Source organism: Xylaria bambusicola (assembly GCF_022495145.1).
Source record: "Xylaria bambusicola strain CBS 139988 unplaced genomic scaffold F5B22scaffold_10, whole genome shotgun sequence".
NCBI classification, from domain to species: domain Eukaryota; kingdom Fungi; phylum Ascomycota; class Sordariomycetes; order Xylariales; family Xylariaceae; genus Xylaria; species Xylaria bambusicola.
Window position 1 is genome coordinate 795,638 of NW_025953563.1, and position 15,496 is coordinate 811,133.

At 44.1% G+C, this 15,496-nt stretch overlaps 4 protein-coding genes across 4 annotated transcripts; 2 read left to right on the forward strand and 2 right to left on the reverse strand.

Moving 5' to 3' along the window:
* Positions 1-278: 278 nt before the first annotated feature.
* On the reverse strand, positions 279-1,254 carry F5B22DRAFT_39851 (uncharacterized protein). Its single transcript, XM_047971446.1, has 3 exons — positions 923-1,254; positions 778-835; positions 279-661 (listed from the first exon to the last, which is right to left on the reverse strand). The coding sequence occupies exons 1-3, from the start codon at positions 970-972 to the stop codon at positions 290-292; spliced, it is 480 nt and encodes a 159-aa protein (XP_047833155.1). The 5' UTR covers positions 973-1,254; the 3' UTR covers positions 279-289.
* Positions 1,255-2,087: 833 nt separating this feature from the next.
* On the reverse strand, positions 2,088-2,727 carry F5B22DRAFT_644388 (uncharacterized protein; the record flags this gene model as incomplete). The annotated part of the gene is made up of 3 exons (XM_047978416.1): positions 2,088-2,263; positions 2,314-2,513; positions 2,576-2,727. The coding sequence occupies 3 exons, from the start codon at positions 2,725-2,727 to the stop codon at positions 2,088-2,090; spliced, it is 528 nt and encodes a 175-aa protein (XP_047833156.1).
* Positions 2,728-9,283: 6,556 nt separating this feature from the next.
* Positions 9,284-11,740, forward strand: F5B22DRAFT_644389 (uncharacterized protein; the record flags this gene model as incomplete). The annotated part of the gene is made up of 9 exons (XM_047978417.1): positions 9,284-9,377; positions 9,428-9,494; positions 9,550-9,882; positions 9,942-10,071; positions 10,119-10,209; positions 10,269-10,456; positions 10,511-10,745; positions 10,799-10,875; positions 10,931-11,740. The coding sequence occupies 9 exons, from the start codon at positions 9,284-9,286 to the stop codon at positions 11,738-11,740; spliced, it is 2,025 nt and encodes a 674-aa protein (XP_047833157.1).
* Positions 11,741-13,457: 1,717 nt separating this feature from the next.
* Positions 13,458-15,496, forward strand: F5B22DRAFT_39913 (uncharacterized protein). The gene is made up of 2 exons (XM_047971463.1): positions 13,458-14,031; positions 14,085-15,496. The coding sequence occupies exons 1-2, from the start codon at positions 13,551-13,553 to the stop codon at positions 15,149-15,151; spliced, it is 1,548 nt and encodes a 515-aa protein (XP_047833158.1). The 5' UTR covers positions 13,458-13,550; the 3' UTR covers positions 15,152-15,496.

A 15,496-nucleotide genomic window follows, 5' to 3' on the forward strand; every position in this document is an offset into this window, starting at 1 on the left:
GGTATTTTCTATACAGCTAGCCTTTTTCCCTCTCGACACGCTCTATGTCATAATATTACAATACGAGGGGGCATCGGCCAATGTTCGCTCCAATATCAAGTGATCCATCATGAGTCTAGAGCCCCCAGCATCGTGGAGCAATGAATTTTTTTCGTCCCCCATATATCCGAAGCCAAGCAGCGCCTTGGGACTGAAAGCCTCCGGGGCATTGTCGCTTTTAAGCCGGCCATCGAGACGAGGAAAGAGATTTTATCCAGGTGAGGTTTGATCCGTTCTCCTTGAAGGCCTTTCATCGCACGACTTTGTCAACCCAGCTCTTCTCGAGCTTGCGCACCTCCTCCTTGAACGCCTCGACCTCCTCGTAGCAGTTCAGCGGCCGACGGTCGTTCTCCGTCAGGCACCGGACGACGTCGCCGCGGGCCTTCTCGACGCTCTCGGGGAGCGGACGTAGCTGTTTCCGCTTGTCGAGGCGCGCGCGGAGGGCCTCGACCTCGGCCGACACCGTCTGCCTGTCGCCTTGCGCGTCCCCGCTGGTTATCTCGGATACTTTTGCGAGCGTCTCTTTCAGCGCTGCGCTTTCTTGGGTTGAGAGCTTCTTGAGTTCTTCGGATACGCGGGCTTGCACGGCGAGCTCGAGTCTCTGCGCCCGGGCTAGGTCGGACTGTGGTACGAGGAGTTACGTCAGTTTCGGGTCTTTTTTCTTCCTTTTCATTCCTGTTGTTTCTTTCGGTACATCGCAAGAAGGTATCGTCGCACGATTGCGATCGGGTTGCTCACCTCGCCGTTCGATTGTAGAGAGCCGATGACATCTTGGGACACGCCTACGGGCGACGATCTGCCCAAGCTCACGTGTCAGTCGAACAAACTCCTGCGCTATTTTGGAAGGGAGATATTTTGCTCATTTGGACCAGATTTTACTTACGCCGACCACGTATGTGAGTCCCCGGCGGGCTTGGACGAGCTCAAACCCATGGTGTTCGCGGTCAATTGCTGTGTAGATTGGCTCCCCCGTGTAAGCTTGAGCAGCTGGTGCGAAGCGTACGGCCGACCGGCCAATTCGAGGTAAATATTTCCGACGCCGGGTTGGCCCGAAAATCTACACAGTGTTAGCTTGAGTATCTTGCATTTATTAACACTGTGAGTCTTGTGACGTAGGGTAGGGTAGAGTCGGGTCGTTGGTCAACTGTGAGTCTGTGTCAATTCCTTGGATGTCGAGTAGCAAATCAAAAGTGACTTCTTTTAGAATTTGCAATATTTTTTTCGCCCTTATCCGTTGAGACTACTCATATCAGCTACAAGATTCGTCAATGCCATGTTGGAATGGGTACTTGACACCCCTCAGTTTGGTGGCAGGAAAGATACAAAACAAAGTAGAATAGGGTGATACGCGCCTGGATACATTTTTCCTACACATTTACCTATATGACATCGTCTCTTATTTAAATCTATCCTATTCCGAGGTCTAATGCATGCCTAGTTGGTACCACTTTCAGGCGTCGTCGAGTAGATCAGATCAGATGGTCTCCTTAGAAGCCGCATACTCGTGGCTCGTAGCTGGAGATATTGGGGCACAGTGACAAGGGCTCCCCCCTGCAGAAAGTTCATTTACCACAATATGTGCTTTCTTTGGTACTAAACTTGCCGACACATCAGAGTACTGATAAATGATACATTTAGAGGTTTTCTTATGACCTGTTTCTATATAGGAAGCCGGGCTCGGCCACTTGTTCTTTTCGAACAATTTACCCGCTCTAATAACTGATAAAACTTACTCACTGAAGCAATAATTTGGAAAAGCGGAAGGCATGATATAAGCTCAGTAGGCTGTGCATTAGTCCATGATTCTGCGAGGCATGAGAGATGTTTTTGCTCATCTCTACATTGTGGCAACATCTTGGGAAGTAAACATAGTAGAGCAAGGTCTCATGGCGTACACATTTCCTGAACACAGCAACTCCTGTCATTGTGGTGTAACTTCTTGAAAAATATATACACCACTTGGTGCTACAACGCAGGTATTGGGGAGAGTGATAGTACCGCGTTTACTTGACAATTCAAGTGAAAGCCACGAGATACATGTACCGTAATTATGGGCGAGGAATACAGGCTTCTGGCAGCGGCTTCCGTAGTGTCATATTCGCATTTGCCGCCTGTGGCTCGGTAGACTCAGGGGGCGGAGGGGGTTTTGATGGTGAAGGCGCAACATCTATCATGGGTGAGGGTGTTCGCACGACTACACTGGCCGGTAGTTGAGATAACTGGCCTGACGGAATCGTTAACAGTGAAAATTTTGTATGAGAGTGTTCGACTCACTATCGCCAGCAGATCTGTAACCTGACCTACGGATCTCCTTCCAAGCTTTCTTCCATGGAATTCTGGCTCCATTAACATATATTCCAGTCTCCTTGTCCCCACGATCCCGAACCCGCTGATACACAGCTGGCCAATCTGATCGCTTGAGCTTCTTCCGTAGCCCAAGCTTATCCCGGAGCTTTACCTCGTAAGTCGATAATCTATAGATGAGTTACTGTGAGGCTGAGAGATCGAATTGGGTAATCTGGAAGTGTGAACATACGGAAAAGAAGGAAATCCGTGTTGGCTCTCCAGTATTTCTTTGACCTTCTTTAGAGTGTGTCTTTCGGATATGTATAGCTGTCTTATGAGATTTGCATTCTCGGTCCAGACATCATCTCCGGCGACTGGAGGTTGAAGATCTGAGCTTGACATGTTGATTAGCGATGTTACAGATGAAGGTTTCCAATATCTGATGGGCCACAGTTTGTTATTGATGTTGGATTAGATATTTGACCCAATCCCTCACTTGTTATCCCTTTAGGTACAAAATACTCGTAGATCTTAATCAATCTTCATTGAATCACTGGTGGTAACTGTCAGTACAAGGGATTTGAAGAGATCATAGAGTAGGAACTACTTACCGTACACCTTGAGGAAAGCGGGGTAGTATAAGGCTCCTAACTAGGTAGGTAGGTTGAGTCACCAAATGCTGAAACGATACGTTGCGAAGATACTAAGCATGTTGGTTCAAACTACCTATGATAGCCGCCGTGATATGTCATTGAGGGTACATACTTTTTGTATGTTGGATTGGTGTGGGTCGCATGTACCGACAGAGCAGGAATTCCAATGATAGGCGAATGTGTGTTGTCTGCCTGAATGTAACCTATTAGGTAGACTTGCATATTGGAACTTGAACGCATGATATGCATGCGCCTCGTAAGCCTCAGCCTTTGCGAAAGTCCCCTTGAAAGTAAGGCTGCGCACCCCATCATTGGGATTCTGGGATTAAATATCATCCAGTCGTTTCCCAGCCTGCTCCTATCTCAATGCTCATTCCCCCAAACTGATTTCACTTGGGGGTATATGGGATTTACAGAAATCCGTCTGCCAGCGCCTCCGACAGGAAGTCGCCTAGGTATATGTTTCACTGTGAAGCTTATATTACTAACTTATTAGTAATGTAAGGGCTTTCATCTCCCTTCTCGTAGAACAACTTCCAGACATTCCCGATGTTCTAGTACCGTCGTTGCTAAGAAGTAACGTATTAACTAAGGCTGTTCCATACAAACGGCCCGGAATTTTGAAAATAACTTCATTGATATATGCTCAGCCAAAATAGCATATTAAGCAAAAACCCTGCCTCACGACCACCCCCTATCACGACCACCCCCCTTGCCTATTAATTACCCAACTTCTGAAGCGATTTTCTTAACGAATATGTTATTCGTAATGCTTTTTTTAATGTTTTTAATTAAATCTATTATTTTTAACCTTAATAACCTCTTTTATATCAGTATCCTTATATTTTAAAATGTATTAATTAATAACTTTATTAATATATATTAAATAATTATATAATTTATGTTTTACCTTTTATATATATATTATATAAATAAAGTTATTATTAAAACCTATTTTAATTAATTTTTATTTAACCTTAATATTTTTTTAAAGTTTAACTTTTAATACTTTAATCTTTATTTATAAAAATGTAATAATTTTAACCTTTTTATTAAAGGCCTTATTAACCTTTATAAAAAATAGCCTTTATAATAAATTATTAAATAAAAGAAAGGTTTAAATTAATTTTTATATATTAATTTATAATTATTAACTTTTAAAAGGTATTTTAATTATAATTTTTAAAGTTATTTTTAATAGATTAAATATAATAAATTATTTTTTAATTATAAATATTAATATTATTACTTTTATAATATTTTTCTTTTTAAATATTATATATTTTAAAAATAGTAATATTTATTAATTTTTTAAATATATTTTAACTATTTTTTATACTTTTTTTAATATATTTAATTTTATTATATTTTTATATATAGCTTTAATTATAAGTATTTTTTATAGTTTATTTTTTAACTTTTTCTTTAATAAATTAAAAACTTTAATATTTAATAGTTATAATATATAATTATAATAAAATTTATAAAATAAAAGTTAAAGCTTATTTAAAAGATAAATTTGAAAAAACTTATTATTAATATATAATTTATAGCTATTATATATTAATATATATTATATATTATTATAATAGCTTTAAATATAAGGTATAAAAAAGTTTTATAATTATTTTAATATTATAAAATTATTAATTTATTTATTAAATAAATATTTAAAGCATTAATTTTTAAATAAATTTTAATTTTAATCCGGAAATTATTAATTTTATATTTATATACCCTTTTAAATTATTAATAATAATAAAGTATTATTAATAATATTAATAGCTTTAAAAATAATAATTTATTTATTTTTTTAATAGCTTTTTTAAAAGTTTAATATAAAATAAAATTAATAATTATTTAATAATTATTATTAATACTTTAATTTATACCTATTTTATTAATATTATAAAAATAATTAAAAAAAATATTTATAATTTTTAAAGCTTTAAAATAATTAAAAAAAGGTTAATATTAATTATTATTATATTATTAATATATATATAATTAATAAATTATAATTTAATTAATTTAACTTTATTATTTTAAATTAAAAAATATATATATTACTTTTTTTAAAGCTTTTATTATTATTTAAAGTAATTAATATATATTTAATTATAAGTTTAAATTTAAAAAGTAAAGGTATAAAGCTTAATTTAACCTACCCTATTACTTAATTTATTAATTAACGTTTATAATAGGTTAATAAAGCTTAAAAGTTAATATAGGTTTATTTTTTAATAGGAATATTTTAAAGTTAATAATATAGGTATAATTTATTAATACTTTAAATACGTATTACTATTTAAATTAAGGTTTTAAGTTAAACTATACAAATAGCAGCTATAGTATAATAATTTTTAGAATTAAAAGATATAGCGATAAAGAAGAGTTAATTCTGAACAAAATAAGGGTAAAAAGTTATCGTAAGACCTAAACGCGGTTGCGTTATTAAGTAGTGTTTAATTAGGTGGTTGGAAGTCAAAGCGCGTTTTAGGGTGCTTAGGGCCTTGGTCGTGACGGGGGGTGGTCGTGAGGCAGGGTTTTTGCTTATCATCTCTTTGAAGAAGTTGCCGTTGATGAATGTTCACACAGGTTGGGTATGCCTTTGCTAATAAGTATATACTTTAATATACCAAAGCCGGATAGATAACTGGGATCGGAATTGACACTATTCAGATTACAATGATCAGTTGGGGCTGCAGGAGCCCTTGACCAACCGATTCTTTCTGGGCCTTGATGGCTGGACTCGACTCTATATACAACTGGTCTGCTAGGACTGACTATTACAGTACCATATAGTATCTGTAGATGTGTTACACGTGTAACCTCTGTACGAAGCTGAATATGCAGTTCGCCTTGCACTCCGGCCGTACGAAGGACCCGTTCATGATCTTTCAAGACATGCAGGCAATATTGGGCAATATTGGAAAGTGAGGTTATACAGACTTCGCTTCTTGAAACAGACCCTAGAAACCAAGGCGGTCTGGGCTGGCAGACCAATTGTATATAGAGTCAAGTCAAGCCACCAACAGCCGAGAAGGAGTTTGTTGGTCAAGGACTTATGCAGCCCTAGTTGTTCATTATATTCTGAATTGCCTAGATTCCAAGCTCAGTAATCCTGCCCTTGTTATAAGACGTGCAGGATCTCGAACTGATAAAGTCGTTCTACATTTCGATAGCGTAGCGGCCTAGTACTACACTCCTATCCTGTTCCGTGACATTGACCGCCTAGGTCTCATTAGCTTGTTTCATGAAGTGAAGTCTGTATAACCTCACTTTCCAATATTGCCTGCATGTCTTTGAAGATCAAGAACAGCTTGCAATGGCCTTTCGCACGACCGGAGTGCAAGGCGAACTGCATGTTCAGCTTGTATGCGTGTAACGGCCTTGGTGTATACAATTGTACAGCCTTTTCTAGTCCCTGCTAATCTTCAAAGCCCCAGATGATTATCTCATTGCCAACGACGTTCGCATAACCTGGTATTTTTATATGTCCTCAACATCCGGAAACAAATCTTAAGGAACTATCCTAGGTGAAGTGAGATATGAATAGATTTCTTCTCAACACACTTGCCTTATTCTTGATGTGCTTAAGCTGTTGTACAGAAAATTGTGTCTTCAAAACTAGAAAGCTCTTGAACTGAGCATTGGGAGGAGCTACTTTGCTTTTAATGCTCTCATAAAAATACTGCTCTAATAGTACACACTACTCCATTCTTTATTCAATATTTGCCAGATTGTGAGCCCTATCCAAGTATTTTTAGCTCAAATTTGGTTATTTTAGAGGCATCACACCTATCATTGATGAATATCTTCTTTGATTACCTCATTGGAATCTGAACAACTCCCTTTCATCTTGACTTTCATCTTCTTACTCTATATGTGCTCTTGAAATGCCTACCCCAGCTGTGCTCCCCCTATTGACACAAAGGTGTTCTTCAAACCTTACTTCACACTGCCCTAGTAAGGAATCTAAAGTTCCAATCATATTATACTCACATCACTTGTGCTTGAAGAATAATCATAGTGACAGTAGTTTCACAATGACAAGGAGTATTGGAGATAGCAGATGGCCAGGATCCCTGCGCCTTTCTGAACTGGATATGCTACATAAAAGGGTGACGGTCTAATCTCTCCACTGAGGTTGAGATATCACATGCTAGCCCGTTCGTTTTCTCAAGGGCTGCTATTGTTTCCAAAGGTTGAGACGTTGACTAGGCTCATTTGGACGTGTTTCGCCCGGCCAACACTATCATCGTTGCCTGAACAGTACCTATGATCCTCGTCAAGTCAATGGTACATGGCCTCAAGCAGGAGAGGGCTTCATGAAGTGTTCTATAAGAGCTGGATCATTGGGGCCCTCTAGCAGCGGCCATCCCTTGGAATTATGGGTGGTTTCTATTCTTGATGTACATGGGAACATCAACCCATAGGGGCTATTTACATCATTCACTTGAGGTAGCGTATGGCTTGATGGTATATTCAGTATATTGAGAGCGGAGAGAATTCTAGCGTACTTCTTATGACCCCGTCCACGTGTGTCTACAAGCCCGCCAGGCTAAGGTGTTGTTGTTGTTGGTATTATTAGGTCGTTGATCTTTGATGAATACCACGTAGACGTCTCGGACAGCTACTTAGACCACGTCCTCTTGTTTACTACTACTCTGTCTTTCCCTCGCAGCTCAACATCCCGAAGACTTACCTCTTCTCACACACTTCCACACACCCACCCCAACCTTTTCCTGTCTGCCTTCGTCTTTTTGTCGCCATCGCCAACCCGCGTGACGAGTTCAAGGCACACCAACACGATCTTGTTCTAGTAAGTGATCTCTAATCTATTCCTTACCTGCAGTCTCATCTCATTCCGCCGCGAATTCGGGATTATGGTGTGCAGATAGAGGAGACAAGAAGAGTTGAGGAAGTGGCAGCCAAGGGCCTCCCGCTTTCCGCTCCTGAGCATAGCACCTACTCCTTTCCACAGCTCTCTCTCACATGGCAGTCACTGCACACTTCCTTTTCACACCGCGCCCCGCCTCCTGGCTCTGACATGTACCTGTCTCATGTTGGCTCATCCGGAAGTGACTTCCGCCACCATTACCTACCTACTCCTTCACCACTCCTCCACGCGCACATACACTCTGAGTCCGCCCATCCCGCCTCGCACTGCTGTAGAGCCCCGTCAACTGCTGCAGTGACCCTCTCTCTCCTCTCCTCTCTTCAGGTTCCCCTTCATCTGCCTGAGTCCTCGCTTCCAGGGTTTCTACTGTCCAACTTCTGCCTGGGTACTGACGTGTTTATTATTTGTTGCCAGTTAGCTTGTCTACACTTGTAACGCAGTCCTAACTCTCGTCAAACCGTCGTCCTTGGTGAGATCTCCTTCTCTCTCTTTTTTTTTCCGTTCCCGTTCTTTCTCCTCGCGCTCGAGCGCATCACTCGCCACCATCCGGCGCCGTCTGGAGTCCTCGATTCAATCAAGAAACCAGTCCTAGATCCGGAACAACACTTGAAACTCTGACAAACCGCTGGGGCCGCAGCCTTGTTCGACGTAGTATTCCTCGCTCCATCGTCATCACCATAGGCCGCCCCTCTCTGGCTATCTCTATCCACCCCGCTACTGGTCAATCTTGTTGCATGCGATATTGACAGCTAGCTACCAGTATCTCGTCATTTGAGCTTTTCGCGCTCTTCCCTCTCAGTAAGTCGCATCCTCTAGTTGAATTGTTACTCTAGCTCGTTTCCTTTCACGGCTACCCGCCTCCAGGGCACTTCACTCTGCTCCGCTACATTTACATACACCTTCTCTCTCCCTTATTATGATAATTCTCGGTTCCAGAGGCTTGTATGTGGCCTTCTTTCGTGTATATCCTCACACCTCAAGAGCATGGAGTCGTGGTGGCTATAAGTTCGTGCGTCTTGTGCTTCTAGGCGGCTCCGCTACCATTCCTGATTTCTTGTATGACCTGCAATTTGCGCTCACAGCAAAACCTGTCCAATATCTTAACTAGGCCACAGACACAAACTTCACACAGGTTGCGACAAGACTAAGTATGTATCCTCTTTTTTCATTTACCGTCTACTATTGCCCGGCGGACAAGGATGTCCCAACAACGTTCAATTCGTAACTCCGGTGGCTTGGGGTTTGAAGCACTTAGGTGTTTTCTTTTCTTTTCCCGCTTCTTTCGCCTGCCTAATACCAAAGAAACTCGCTCAAATCTTCACACTGTAATTGCAGGTTTACACGCCTGGTTTTACTACTGTGATATTAATATGTCTATAGGTCTTCAAGTCTAACTCTCAAGATGGCAAGTCTTGGCCCTACGGGCGGCCAACCTGCCCATGGAATGTCTGATCGTCGTACTCGCTCGGCCTCTCTGTCATCTGAATCATCAGGTGGTGAGTGTTGAAGCCTCTGATCTCGAGGACATGCTGACAAACTGGACTAGGAGGCGCCCCTCTGAATGTAGACTTGAGCGATTTGACTATCAGCGACAATACTCATCAAAGATCGATGTATGCTTTGATATGGCATCTCTCATTTATCCTCCAACGACTAACTCAGCAACAGTAGCGAAATGGGCACTTCACGTGTTCCTCCAATGGCTCCTCCAGTCAATGGTTCTGGTGACTTTGCGGAAAACGTCTCCGATGGGATTCGCCAGCAAAACTTCCAGATTGGAAGACCACCACATGGTGATGAGGAAGTTTTCAGTGCCAACGCGTCGATGGCCCGGCATTTGATGACTGGGCCAGCACCCATAATCAACCAGTTAGCGACCTCTGCACCTCAGAATATAGTTCCGATTCATATCCAGCCATCTCCCGCGGAGCGACGGCACCAAGTTCAGGGTGTTGATGCTCAAACTTATTATCCTCCTGAGGCCTGCATTTTTGTTGCTAAGTACGTACCTGTATCTGTGCCATTGTGTGGGATCATAACTTCTAACTATATGCAAATAGTTTACCAGAGTCGAAGTCTGACACAGTGTTGGAAGTTGCTGTTACCAAAGCCTTCTCCTCCTTTGGCCCGGTCTTTGTTAAGATTCGCCGGGACCCTAAGAACATGCCCTTTGCATTCTGCCAATATACGGTCTGTGATTCTCTGATCCTATTCGGCCTCGACTAACTGTAGACCAGGATTCTAAGCATGCCCAAAAGGCACAAGTGGAGGGCAAGGGATTGCTTGTTGAGGGACGGCCTTGCCGAACTGAGATGGTAAAAGCAAACCGTAAGTTTTGATTCCTAAAACCGTTTACTACATACAAAGACTTACTAAATTTTCAATAGGTCGTTACGTGATGTTCAGTCGTGAAGGTCATCAGGTGAACGTTGCCGAAGCTCGAACTCATCTTTTGCAATTTGGCGATATTTCAAAACTAGAGCCACTTCACCAGGAAGCTGTAAATGCGATGAAACTTCCAGGCGCAGTGTTCGTTGAGTACACACAATTTGATCCTGTTCGCGACATCATATCGGTATAGTGTTGAATCTAGCGGTCCCGAACCAATTCACAGCTAACATGAAAGTAGGCCTATAGATACCACGATGAGTATGGTGTTGTAGCATATGATCTCAAGAAAGCAAACCCATCTCAAACCAGTCACTATTCGAACTACCTAGCGCGTTACGAAATTGATCGTCGATCAATCTATGTCGGGAACCTGCCTCACAATGTCGAGAATATTGAAGATGTACTACGCCACGCAGCTTCCAAAGCAGGCGTAGTCGAAAAGGTCCAGGTCATTCGCAAAGAACCTCGGAACGGTAAGTCAGAACTGCCTTCTTCATGGATGATTGCTAATTTAGTGGGTATTTAGAAGGCGGACGTCCTACAGTGTTCGCATTTGTAGAGTATGCGCGTCCAGATGAGGCGCTTATTGCGGTTGACAACCTAGTAAGTTCGGAATTCAGTACATCAAAGTGGTTACGTGTTCTAACAGTTTGCTTAGCGAGGAACAATTCTTGTCAATAATCGCATTCGGGTGGAGAAAAAGAAATGTGCAGATCAAGGCGGTCATTTTCGTAATGCCGAGCACTTTTCTACCAACCGAAGCGAGGGTGTGATGTCTACAATCGTAGATGTTGACGGTAGAAGTACCGAAGCTGTTCCCGCCACACCAGCTCGATCTATTGCGGTCGGCCACGATATCATTGCCTCGGGTAGCGGTATTGATCTTGACCAAGCAGCCCGGTCCGTCTCCCCGAGCCTGGATTACCGAGCCGCTGTTTTTCCCCAGCGGCGAGCTTTCGGAACACCTACAGCGTACCACCAGACGCGTACATTCACTAGCCCTAGCCAGGGCTACCAACCTAGCACTTTTGCGAGTCCTGATGGATATAATCAGTCTCAATATGTCAGCCCAGCCCAGGTGTACCAGCCGTATATGAGTCCAAACTATGCTCTCTCTCCTGGCGATCAGCATCGCAACCAATATGTCCAAGGTAGCTATCAGCCAGCGACTCCTCAGGTCGCAGGAGGAACGCATAGTCCCTATCATGGAGACAGCGTGGGAGCTTATTACTCTCCCAACACATTTTGGCCCACACCATATCTTCAAGATCAGAACAATGGCTACCAGTATTACGCGGGATATGATCAGCTACAACGCACACCCATAGAACCGATGCGATCTATCAGCACAATGAATGTCGGCCAAACACCTACTCGCAATGTTGAACTGGCTGCACAGCAACACAGCGGGGAAAGTGGTGAGCAACCTGACGAGGATGCTGGCGAGAGCGCCAGCGATAAAAAGTAGTCAACTCTCAATGATGTTGCGTAGAGGTATGCTTCGTGTGGTATAGCTCCTCCCTTTGCCTCTCCCGCGCTTGCGAAAATGACAGACTCAGAGTATTCTCTTATCCGAAGTCAAGGTGTTGTTTGACATGTTGTTGAGCTGATGAGAAATCGTGTATACTATTTGACCAGGCAGGCCGGCGTGCCGTTTGATGTCATGTCAATGAATGAATGGTTCATATCGACTTTGGGCGGTCCGAGGGCAAACGCATAGGATAGCTGCGGTGGATCTAGCTTGACTGCTGGTTAACCATATCCCTTCGCCGTGTTGTACCCGATCGTCCAGGCTTCAGTCCATAGCTTTTGCAGATAGACCCAAAATAAATGAAAGAGATTGACACGAAATTGAATCTTCAGAAGAGCGTTGTATTGCGGCGCATGATTTCCGCAGGCCGTCTCGACGCAAATACTGATTGGGACCATATGTATTAATGTAGAAGAACTAACACGACTGGATTACAAGAGAGGACCGCGGGATACATAATTTCGAGACTGAGATGAGGCAGGTCTGGCATAATCACATTAGCTAAGCTGAATCACTAGCAGAAGCACAGAGACACTTGACGCTGGACCAGATCTAGAGGTTTGAAAAAGTTTTGATAAGTATGTCAATCAATTACTTGGAGAAGGGTATTTGTTATGATTATGAGGTATTTACCGTGCGCAGGGACATACACTGTAGGGATTTGCACAGTAGACTAACCTTGCGTTACTGTACCTAGGTAAACTCCTTCTCGGCTTGTCTTCTTAACGTGGGTCTACCCTAAGATCCCCGTTTTCCCAATATCCTGGCTTAAGATATAACCCCTTATATTTGACAGAATTATAAAATATCTAGGTTGTGTATGATGAAAATACGTGGTTGAGTTTAGCCGGAAAGGAGCTTAGCCAGAAATCTACTACCTAGCCCCGGTTAGTCAATCGGTCGGCTGTGAGTAGTGCCACCTAGCTGGGCAGTCATCATCGGTGATAATTTGCTTCAAGGGTTCGCAGCTTTGGAGAGGGAAAATTTTTGTCCTCTTCAGCTTTGTAAACTCGCAGCCGCCGTCATCATGGGTCAACCATCCTTCGCGGCGTCTAACGCCATCATATACGTGACATATGGCGCCTTTCTGTATTTTACCCCAAGTCCCGTTGCTTCATTCAAGTGCCTGTTCTAACTGCGTGGAAACCCCCTCTGCAGAATCATTGGAATTGGCCTTGCCTGGCGAATGAGGAATCAGCCCAAAGCCGACTTTCTGGCTGGGAATAGATCGCAAAAGGGTCAGAGTCTACTTCTGGGAGCATCATCATATGCTCTTCCTAGTCTGGGTCCCCAGGTTCTAGATAGGTGGCTAACTGTTGAGCAGCGTTGCCTCTGGCACTGAATTTCATCGCCTCTGGTGAGTGAAAGGGCTATTCTGCGGATACCGCAAATGCCTCTTTGCATTACCCCTAGAGACCAATTCTAGAGCGGTGGCACACGAACGACTAGCACCGGCCACACTGGATGGGCGCAATGTCACCCAATTATCCACCCCAACCATACCGGCCATGGTAACATATGAGTAGAGTAACCGGTTGCACACGCAAGACTGTAGGTTCATACCCAAGTTCAACAGGTCAACTGTCCCTGAAGTAAGCAGGCTTTTTCGAGGGTGTTGCTGCTTCAGGGACGGTTAGATCGCGGCTCACTACGGGCGCCGAATTGAAACAGCACCCTCTCAATCCACCCTTCCGCCCACCCCTGGTTATCTTGGGGGTTGGAAGGAGATTTTGAGGGCTCTGTGGATATGAAGCTGAGATTGTACCGTAATTACTCGATCAAGTTAATGCTTGCGTGGGAAATGTGCTGCCGCTTCGGTCCCCCTTCCTCCCCTTTCAAACCGTGCTTGTTCTTGCTGACCCTCAATCCTTTTAACTCACCAGCTATGGGATCTGGTATTCTGTTCTCATACCCCCAATTAGCTACTCTTGCCGGTCTACAAGGTGTCATTGTGTATGCCATCTCTTCGGCCGCGCCGATCTTGATTTTCGCCGTCCTTACGCCTATCATTCGCCGCAAGTGTCCAGAGGGATTCGTTCTAACCGAATGGACGCGCCAGCGATATGGCCTCGTCACCGCGCTGTATCTGAGCGCTTTGACGCTTCTGACGCTGTTCTTGTACATGGTGGCTGAACTTTCTGCCATTGGCCAAGTAGTGACGGCACTCACTGGGTTGAATGGCTTACCTGTAGTCATCGTGGAGGCTGTTGTTACTACTATATATACATGTAGGTATCAGTCAATATTATTTCATGGGATTTGCAGCTAACGCATATCGCAGCCCTTGGAGGATTCAAGATTTCTTTCATAACCGACAACATCCAGGGCACTATGATAGTTGGATTGATCATCATTGCTGCCATTACCGTCGGCGTCAAGATAGAGATTAAGCCTGAGCTCATTGAGAGCTCGGGACTGCTGAAGCCAAACCTGGTTGGTTGGCAGCTCATATACATTCTGCCAGTAGCCATCCTCACGAACTATTTCTTCCTCGCCAACTTCTGGCTGCGCGCTTTCGCTTCCAAGACGGACAAGGACTTGTGGATCGGCATCTCCATCGCCACTGTCTTCATCACTATCGTCCTCACCTTAGTCGGCGTCGCAGGGTTAGTCGCCGCGTGGTCTGGCGCGTGGCCCGGCGACCCACCGCAGGAGGACGGCTCCATCGCCTTCTTCCTGCTCCTGGAGCAGCTGCCCAACTGGGTCGTCGGCATCATCCTCGTCATGGCCGTGGCGCTCAGCACGGCTGCCTTTGACAGCTTGCAGTCGGCCATGGTCTCGACGGCGTCCAACGATCTTTTCCGCAACCGTCTGAATATCTGGATCATCCGTGGCGCCGTGGTGCTCATCATCTTCCCCGTCGCCGTGCTCGCCCTCAAGGCTCCGGGCATCCTGCAGATCTACCTCATCTCGGACCTCCTCGCCGCGGCCACGATTCCCGTGCTCGTCATGGGTTTGTCCGAGCGTTTCTACTGGTGGCGCGGCTTCGAGGTCGTCGTGGGCGGCCTCGGTGGGATCCTCACTGTCTTCATCTTCGGCGCTATTTACTACGACAGCGCGCAGAAGGGCGGAGAGCTTATCCTCTTGCAGCAGGGATTGTACACGGGTGACTGGGGCGCGTTTGGTGCCTTTGTCGTCGCGCCTGTTGGCGGCATTATCTGGGGCTTTATTGCTCTTGCGGGACGTCTGGGGTACCAGTACGTGCAGGCTAAGAGGCATGGCTCTCGATTCGATGCGTTGGAGCGTCCTGTTTCTTCCGCTGGAGTCTCTGATGAGCATGATGCTATTAACGCGGCTTATGTCCAGGATGAGGTCGTGTCTACTAAGTCTGCGGGCAAGTTCTTCTAGACAATGCCTTGGCGCTGCTGTAGATTCGTCTTGGTTCTAGATGTTGGCGATACTTGGGATGTGGAGGATGGGGCGTGTAATGTCGCGGCTTGGAGTAACGAGATGTCAGAATGGCAAGAGGTGATGAGTTGATGAGTTGATGAGTATAGAAAGTAAGGAGAGACTTTAGGAGTGAAGGCTAGAGAAGCAGGAGTCGATAGATAGATGACGGATTTGGAATGCTGGAGTCAGATTACTCATATCTGCGTATGATAAACCTCTTGCTATTGTGAATATCCATTATACCCAACCCGAGTACTTTCCGCGGTCTAGATTTCAATGTTTTAGGAAGATAACCTAGACTTT